General features: G+C 44.8%; 1 protein-coding gene across 1 annotated transcript; it reads right to left on the reverse strand.

The window, feature by feature from the left end:
• Positions 1-449: 449 nt before the first annotated feature.
• On the reverse strand, positions 450-8,220 carry FGF4 (fibroblast growth factor 4). Its single transcript, XM_048486684.1, has 3 exons — positions 7,896-8,220; positions 5,087-5,190; positions 450-870 (listed from the first exon to the last, which is right to left on the reverse strand). Exons 1-3 carry the CDS (start codon positions 8,218-8,220, stop codon positions 694-696), a joined length of 606 nt encoding a protein of 201 aa, XP_048342641.1. The 3' UTR covers positions 450-693.
• Positions 8,221-9,712: the final 1,492 nt, after the last annotated feature.

Genomic DNA, 9,712 nt, shown 5'->3' on the forward strand with positions numbered 1-9,712 from the left:
GCGGGTCCAAGGGGCTTTGAAGAGATTGACTGCAGGAAAGTTCAGAGTTCAACAGTAGCAGATCTAAAAACAGCTTTGCAGGGTGGTACTTCAGCACTGCACTTTCTGTACCCGAAGTTAGCTGATGCCATTTCGATGACATAGCAATGCTGCACAAAAGGAGGTCATACATTGTAAATTGCTACAAGCTGGCATCAGAACTGAGGAAGGTTTGCTGAGTTCACTTTCAAAGACTAAGACCTTATCTGGCAGTTATCATTGGTTTCTTTTTAAAAGAGAGCGAGAACAATTTCATGTCCACTAACAAACACTGTACAACACACAAAACAGTGCAAAACATTTGTAAATATAGGAATTGAATCTCACTTTTAAAAAACACAATAGCAGCACACCTGTGATAACTTAAAAAAAATGTTAAATAAACCACAATGCAAAAGTCCTCTACTGTTGCATTGCACAATGAATAGCTTAGGTTGGAGGTTTTTGTTTTATGTTGGGGTTTTCTTAGGAATTACAAAAACAGCGGAACTATAAATAACTTTCTGGCAATATATACAGACTTAAATAACTTAAATATCTTACATCTACTCTTGCATAAAACTCTCAAAGGAAAGTGCACCATATATACTCCTGGTCTCCAACTGGGTCTTGCCTTCTCCCCCTTCTCTGAGGTAGGCCTTGAAGGGACAGCGCTCAAATCCTAGGAAGAAAATGTGTCACTGTCATGGTGGGAGAGACCTTATTGCCTTTCTTTGTTCTTCCATTTTTGCTCAAGGCTATGTACATCCCTGGATAGACCTGGGACTCATATGCATTGTAGTTGTTTGGCAGCAGGATCTCTTTGAATTTACACTCATTGTTGAAACGGCTCTGAAATGAGAAGGGGGGATGGCTGTTATAAGAGGGGTAGGAAATACTGTTGCAAACAAATATAGAAAAGAGCCCCCAGTATTGTTTCTTACTGGTTTGTTTTTCATGTTTATCATAAACGTGAAGCTGCAAACACCTACTTAGATAAAGACTTCTTCATATATAACCGCCTGAAAAGCACTTCCTCAGGATATCTTGGAGATACTTATGCAGGCTCACCACAAACATAGATCTTGATCCCTTCTATATCTATACAGAAGATGCTAGGACGTTTGCTAAATAACATTTTGGATAAAACATTCATTTTAATCCCCAACAAGGACAGCTGAAGTTTATTCCACCTCAACAAATCTTTTTTTTATTTCATTCCATATTTTAACATTATTTTGAAATAATATAAAGTTCATATTTGTCAGTGTAATATTCCAGATATTTCACCTTTTTTCAACCCTAATCTCATTTTGCTCATCACCAGCTCTATTTTATTATCTTTTCTTTATCCATACAAAAGATGTTGGGATACTTAGGCTTTCCGCACAGAGAAATTTGCAATACTTCTAGTTTGTATCCAGGATTTTTGAGACCTATTTTAAAACAATATCTCTGTGGGTTCCCTTGTCTGGGGAAGGGCAGAGGAGGCAGAGCATATGAAAATATGGCCCAGAATTCTCTGGTGTCCCAGCCACCCTATTATTTTGCTACTGTAAAACCCTCTACATATCTTCTTTCACCTTATGCTGTTTACGTGGGAAACTCAGAAGGGACGTGGAAGAAGCTCCCACTGTCTTAAATTTCCTTAGGCCCTACTTTCTCAGACCCCCTCCCAAAGTGTGAATAGTAGTTCTGGATGCTCACTAATCTCTTTTTCACTATGTTGGCTTCAACAAGTGTCCTGCCTAGCCAATCCTCTAGCACTGGTGACCCTGCTGTGCTGGGAGAAGAAAGGGGTGCAGCCTTGTATCTTCTTTAGCCTGAAATTATTCTTCTGTAACTAGTTGCATAGGTGACTTACTAGGATAAAAGGATCTAAGTATCTTCAATGACCTGCATTCCTGCCTGTATCTTTAGCATGGATTTACAAGTGGATGTTCCTGAGATTGGTTTATATAATTCAATTAGCATCAATCAACTTGAAACTCAGGATTTTGATTTGTTCAGGCTAATATTATACTATTTGTTTTAGCAGCTTCACCTGTACCTCTGCCTGGTGTATGCCTAGCTATAGGAAAATAATGGGATCGCTGTTGATCTCTGTTTGCTCTAGGAGATGTGAGCTCCTACCTATGAAATCAGAGCTCATATTTTGCAATATGTTCAACTATACTAAACTAAAATTAAGGTTTACAGAATGATGAGGTATTGTCGTGAGGGGATGCAAAAGTCTTGCTGGTATTCCTAAAAAAAAGGTAAATAAATGATGCCTGGCATGTAATATAATGACACAGGGGAAACATTCAACAGCACACGTTTCAGAATGATATAGGAAAAGAGCTATGTTGCTTATCATCACTTAAACCACAGACAAAAACCATCAGGTGGGCATATTGTCTGTGCACTGATTATAAGGATTTGTCTTTGAACAGAGAAGTAGAAAGCCATGTTGGTTCACAGAAAAATTCCAAAAGCAACAGTTGTATAATATGTATTATAAGGACCAACCAGAACACAAAAGAGGGAGTTATCTTTCACCTTCTTCAGAATGCTTCATCAGGCTACGAAACAAAATACAAAATGGGGAGAGAGGAGAAAGATGTTTCATGGGATAATTGAGAGGTCCTAGGATTCTACAAGCCATAATTTTGGGGTGTCTCCATCATGCTCTGAAACACTTTTCCCTGTTCTCCTGTTCCCTGTACTTTAATATCTGGCCTGACAGTTTGAGTAAAAGTTGCTAAAATGGGCAACTAGAAAGTTCCAACAGGATCTTCTGAATCTGGTGCATTGTTGGTTCTATTCTGTTCCAACTGGGGTTTCTAATCCTTGGTCAAATGGCAAGAAGCTCTTTCAAGATCTGGCTTCCCCCAAGAGTTCTGAGTCACCATAACAGACTGAACAGAATTCCTAGCATACAGTCCTCTTAGCAGAGTCACCACTAACTAATCTTGTCTATCTTTCAGCAAAAATCATTTTGCAAACAGGCACACCATAGCTTGCTTCTTCTACTCTCAAGCTTGTGTAGAAGACTGTTATGAAGGATCAGTCTTGCACTATTTGAACCTTTCTTTGATCTCGACAGTGCAGGAAAATGTCCTACCCTTCTGTGCATTTAGTTTGCATTTTTAACCTAATTTTAACTGTATATGTTGGATCCTGTTAAAGCACATGGATCTTAAATTTATACTCCAAGCCATTTTCTTCAACTTAAATGGATAGTTTGTGGATGGCATGTTCCTGAGAATGCAGTCTTTGGGCAACTACCACCCTGCAGACAAAAGGAGATAAGGCTAACAAATGACAATAGAGAGAAGAAATAAAAAGGCTGTACCAATGAAAGACCAAAAAAGTAAGAGTACATCTGAGGCTACATAGCCTAGTTTTTACAACGAAAATATCTGGCTCTTTCCATTTCTGGATTTTTCTTTGCTTCCTTTTGGGCAAATCATGTGAAAGTTATCTGGTTCCAAAATCATTAACTGAACATTCTGCCCACACAAATATATACAAACAAGGAGTCTACAATAGAAGGACAGCTGGAAATGACCATAAACAAGAAGTGCACTATTTTTAGCAACCAAGTGGGTTTTCAGAAATGAAATGCCTTTGACTATTTCAGTGTATTAGAAATCAAATTTATTTTCCTCCCCAAAATTCATTCTTTCCACAGGAGATTAGGTTTATATATACATGCCTGAACTCACTGATCATGACCAAGGGTTATTAGTGATCTCTGATGGCTACATCATTGAATAAAGCAGCAGCCAGAAAGCATATGGTGTGACTGGACATCAGGTTCTAGTACAGTATTCTCCATGCTTTACCATACAGTCCTAAAGAGAGTTACACCTGTTTAAGCTTGTTGACTTCAGTAAGCATAGAAGGATGTAACTCTGCTTAGAGTTGCACTGCTGAACCACACTTTTTTTCTGAAGTAAAATTGGAATCACCTGTTTTAACAAACCAAGTGATTCCTTTTTAAAGTGTGCAATAACTCGCTCTCAAGGAAGTCTTTCCACAATAAATGTCTCCTCTGTTGGATGGTAATTCTGCCACATCTCTGCCTCTGGGAACTGATCCGGTTTTATGCATTGTGTCTGTCTGGAAGTAGGCAGACAAGTAGGAAATAGCCTGGCAGAGTGTACATCCACCAATGGTTATGGGAATGCCAAGCTCAGAAAGGCATAATTATTTAAATGAATTCTCAAAGTATATTAGTATGTCTCAGCATACTGTGCAGAACTGTTTATTCTTGTGCCTTGCAGAAATGTGTACAGATGCTTAAATGTCTGAAGCTGTTTAATTGTCTTCTTGCCTTGTAGATGTACTGAGTACTAAGACTATCTGCTTGACTTCTCCATGCAGTCTGTATGGTGGTTTCCTTTTAAAAAGTGTCCCCTGCTTTCCTAGGGGCCCTATCAGTGCTCTACTGCAGCATGAGATAACTATTCACTAATATCCAGAAAGCTGTCATCTGACTGATGGTGGTGGAAAGTTCTGTCCAGTCACAGCTGACTTATGGCTACCCTGTAGTGTTTTCAAGGTGAGAAACATTTGGAGGTAGTTTGCCACTGCCTTTCTCCATGTGGGCTTAGAGAGTTCTGAGAGAACATTGACTGGCCCAGGGGTCTGCAACCTGTGGCTCTCCAGATGTTCATGGACTACAATTCCCATCAGCAGGCCATGCTGGCAGGGGGTGATGGGATTTGTAGTCCATGAACATCTGGAGAGCCGCAGGTTGCAGACCCCTGGACTGGCCCAAAGTCACCCACCAGAGTTTATGTGGACTAGTGGGGAATTGAACCCAGTTCTCCAGATCAGAGTCCTCCATTCTTATCCATTATGCCATGTTGGCTCTTACATCATCTGGCCATGGAGGTTTAATACCAAGAGTGGCTCAATATTACATATGTAATACTTTGTGTGTTATTTTTAAAAAAGTAGTCAGAACATGAGATTGATAGCAGCTCTGCCAGTTTATATAAATCAAATCAAAACCAATTTTTAAAAATAAAAAGCAATTAAAGACTATGTCACTAGATATTACGTAATTGTTACTTACAGATCCATAGAGTTTGCCTTTACTGTTCATAGCTACAAACAGGCCACTTTTAACACCAAAGATGCTCACCACTCCTCTTTCCACTGGAGAGATTTCAAGCAAACCTGTAAAACAAGAATGATGTGCAGGGATCCAGCTAAGAAAGACATGTGTCTGTTCTTTAGCATCAGGAGTCCTCTTCGGTCACAGGACAAAAGGCTTTCATACACATTCAGGAGTTGTTCTAGTGAGGTCAGTTGGGCCTTACCAATATAATGACTATTCTGCCAGAAAACCCCAGGATGGAATTTTGAATCCATTTTCTAATGTAGCACTACTGAGAAGCAACAAACCTGGCCTCATGCCAAATAGGCAGCCATGTCTTTTCTAATCCTAAGCACATTACATCCTTTATTTCAGAGCCAATACGCTAAGAGCAATTTAATTGACATTTTTAGTAGTCCAATACAACTTCTTAGGAATCAAATTCTTGGTTTATTTTTTAATGTACATTTTTACTGCCCTTCATCCAAGGAGTTCAGGGTGATGCACATGGTTTTTTCACCTCCTCCATTTTATCCTCACAACAATCCTGTATGGTAGGTCAGTTTGAGAGCAAGTGACTGACCCAAGGTCATTCTAGCTAGCTTCCAGTGCAAAGTGGAAATCGTTCTTCAGAGACTTGCTGGTGAGTCAGCTGTGGCAAGTGGCGGGGGAGGGTTGATGTATCTGTTACCGTTACCATATAGAAGCCACTTTCAATTGCCCTTCATGGCATCTGCTATCACCTAGTAAGTTGTTGGAATGGAACAAACTTGTTACTTGCTTGGGTGTCTGTGCATGTGTGTGGTAGGAAGCATGCACTTTCTAGACCCTGCCACTGTATTGTAACATGGCTCCCTGTTCTTATTGGTTTGTATTGCTAGAAGGAGGAGGAGAAGGAGGCAGTGAGACGATGCTGCTACATAACCCACACAGTTTGCTGAGTGGCCAACAACACCCTGTATAGGCCAATAATCATAATTAGTCCACGCTAGGCCCCACTTGACTAAAGAGTGACCTGAAGCAGCTCTAAGCAGTGACTGTAATACACTGCCTTAGCTTTATTGGGTGTGCTGCCTAATTGTATCAACTCAGTCCTCAACTCACGCTTCTGCCTTGGAGTTCCATACTATTTTGTCCTGATGAAACTGTTAGGCTGTGTATTTCATGCTTTAAAAGTGAAAGAGGCTACAGAAAGCAGCTGACTAAAAAAGGCAGATCCAGTCAGAAAGGTGGGAGCTCATTTTTTCTTCTAAGCTTAGCCGTGATCTCCCACAACATCCAGGTTAAAATAAGTAACAGTATGTTTCAGGGCACATGAAGCATTTGTCATGGTGCTGCCTGTAACTCCTCCTCCCCAGTCCTATTGTTTCAGTTGGATGGGAGTTAGAATTAGAGCCCCAGGGCCATGGGGTTAAGTCACTAACAGATGCTTTTCTGGTAGACTGTCCTAACTTCTTGGCAGAGTTACTCTTGGGTCTGGAATGCCAATTTAACTATTTGTAAACCTGTTACAAGAGCAGAGAAGGACCCTGGAATAGCCTTTTGCTGCAGCTCTTGGGATAGCCAGATGTTGCACCTGATTCTTTTAGATCAACAGATTGTGTTGATTTTGGCTCAGCTGCTCAGAAGTTTCTGTATTCTGCAGTGTTCAGAATAGAGGCAGGGCATTTCTATTCTTTCTGTGTGTCCAACTGCTGAATGCAGGGGTAGGGATGAGAACACTTTTGGGAGAATGCCTGAATTCTACAAGTAATGTCTAATGCAACTGCATTGCCAAATGCATGGTGTTGTAATTCGATTGAAAAAAAGAAGATTGCAGTCCTATAATGCCCTACTTTGTAATAACAATAGCCAATTCCAGTCATGGGAAAAGTACACTACTGCTTGTATTTTACAAAGATGGTGAAGAATGTCAAAACAAAAACAAAGCAAACAAACAAAAAACTCTGCAGGTCAAGGGATGCTGCTTTGCATTAGATATTTTATCATTTCCCTCCTGTAAACATGAGCAGTACTAAAATATTTTAAAATGTAATTTGTTCCTTCATGATTTTTCTGCCTCATATGAAATCTTGCTACATTCTGAAGAATTCAAAAACAAAGACAGAATTCTTCAATATGTCCCATTGATAGGGGGAGGCTTCTGCACAGGGAAAGATAATGCACACCATAACTGGGATGATCTAATATGAAGACAATAGTAGCGGTGGCCTCCTAAGATCATCATACCTGACACTTAAAGTGCAAATCTCCCGCTTGTTCTATACTGAAAGTCTCCTAGGTTGGTAGCCTGATAGTGTAAAGCAAGTCCAACCAACTTGAGCAACACTTCTTTCAAGTTTGTTGCAGGGGGATCGCAGTCCTCAGCAGTCTACCCTCAGGAAGGCGCTGCTGCTGCTGCTGCTGCTGTTGATTAGAGGGACCTGATCTGCTAGTTCAAACTTCATCAGTTTGGAAGGGTACAGTGGGATTTAATTGCATAAAAGCGATTCAGAACCGGGAGGTACATTATTCCCATTCATACCTCTTTTTTGGGTGGGGGGGACGGACCAGGAGCGCACTGATAGACGCACAAGAAGAAGCAGAGGTGGAACGAAAGCAGGGCCATGTGAACGGACCCGGAGGGCTTTCTGAGTGCCCTTCTCCCAGTTCGGGAGGGCTTCCAAGAAGTCAGGTAACCTGAAAGAAGGGTTGCCCTGTAAGGTGGCTGAGTTGGCGCTCCTGAAACTGACCAGGTGGACGCGTGAGAGCAGGAAAGGGCGGCGAGGCGAGCAAAACAACTTACTGTATCGGTTTTCGTTGTGGGTCCCGTGGATTCTGCCGTCTGGCAAGACTTGGATGTGAAACCCGATGCCCACGTTGCAGTAGAGCCGCCGCAGCCTCTTGATGCCCAGCAGATAGTCCCCGTCGCGGCTGGCTTCTTTCCTCTCCCCCGGGAGCCTGGCCATGGTGCGCGAGAAGAGGGTCTCCCAGCGCCACTCCAGGGTGCCGTTGCGCTGCTGGGCAGAGGCCGAGACGGGCATGCAGCGCCCCGCCAGCCACGGCGAGAGCAATCCCAGCAGCAAGAGTGGCCAGAAGGCCGGCGAGGGGCCCACCATCCTGAGCAACATGGGCAGCAGCGGCACACGTGGTTCCCCGGGGAGGCAAGCGCTCTAAAAATACACCCTCCGCCGCCTTGGGACTGGGAGCCCCGGAGCAGAGGGAGAGGGGCGAAAAAGAGGGACCCCCCGCAGCTCAGTCCCCCAAGGCACTGGAGGCTCTCTGGGCAGGGTGCATGGAAGAGAAATCTGGGCTGGGGCTGGGAGGGGCTGGGGGGTAGAACAGGGGCTGGAGGGGAGGCGCGGGGGGTGAATCGACTGGGCAGGAGCTTCTTGTGAACTTGATCTCAGTTCCCGAGGGCTTCTCTCAAGTGGGGCTCTTCTGCTCCGGCCGCTCAGCCATAGCTCTTCACCCCCTAAACCACGATATTTATATATCCCTGTGCCTGGGCACCTATTACATCACCACGGACTGCTGGAGGCAGCGGCGCGCAGACCGCCGAGCTCCACTCCAAGTGACCGTCAGTCACCCCGCGATGATGATCCACCAGTTGCAACTGGGTCGCGGCAGAGCGGGGGGTGGAGTGGGGGACGGCGGCGGCGACGACGACACGGGGAGGCAGGAGAACGCTGGGGGTGGAGGACCCGACCCAACCCCTCAACTTTTTCGAACAAGAGCGGAGCCCCTTTTTCAGCCGACAGTCCGCGTTGCCCGGGGAGGCGTGCCGGGCACATCGGCAACTTTGCCCTGCTCCCCCCCCCCCGCCCCGAGTGCCTTCGAGACGTTTGCAAACGCGACTAAAGCAAAACGCCAAAATAAAAGAAAGCGCCCAGTGCGCCTCCCCCCGCCCCTCGCTCCGTCTTCCAACAATGTCTCACTTTGTGGAAATCTGTGGAATTTAAGCTTTTGCTGTTTCCAAGAGTAGCAGGCGTGAGAGTTGGGACCCGGGGGGGGGGGGGAAGTCCCTTAATGAAAGGCCAAGACAGCCGACGCAGGGGAGAGCTAAGATTTTTTTTTTTTGTTAATGAGGACGCAGAAAACTCATCAGGCAAAAAAAGAAAAGAACATGTTTTAACAGAGGCAAATCCCGGGGTCGGGGGGGTGCGTGTGGGTGTCTAACCGGGACTGTAAGAGTTGGCCCCGGGCGTGAGACGAGGCCGCCTGCAGAATTGTGCTGCGCACGCCAGGATCCGCTGGAATGGGATCCGGACGATCCTCGTGGTATCTGATCGTTTTGGGTTACACGGCCACTTCTTCGAGCGTCGGGCTCCCAGCCCGATGGAGGAGCGCCTCTCTGGTTACAGAGGCGCTCCTTGGAGTCATTTGGCGGATGGAAAATGCACACAGGACTATTCTGGCTCCGCGCGTCTCCTGAGCCCCTAAATCCCGGGGCTTTTCACGGGGCTCGGCTTGCAAGGAAGCGCGGCTCGAGTCGGGCTGGGAGAATCTCCCCACGGCAAAGCATGGTGGTGCGTGCCCGCTTGACCTTAAACCAGGCGCCCGAGACCCCACTGGTTTGGCAGCTTCATGCCAAGGGCCCGCGGAGTCGGATGAAGCCTCCTA

This window comes from Sphaerodactylus townsendi, linkage group LG02 (genome assembly GCF_021028975.2).
Source record: "Sphaerodactylus townsendi isolate TG3544 linkage group LG02, MPM_Stown_v2.3, whole genome shotgun sequence".
Classification (NCBI taxonomy): Eukaryota; Metazoa; Chordata; class Lepidosauria; order Squamata; family Sphaerodactylidae; genus Sphaerodactylus; species Sphaerodactylus townsendi.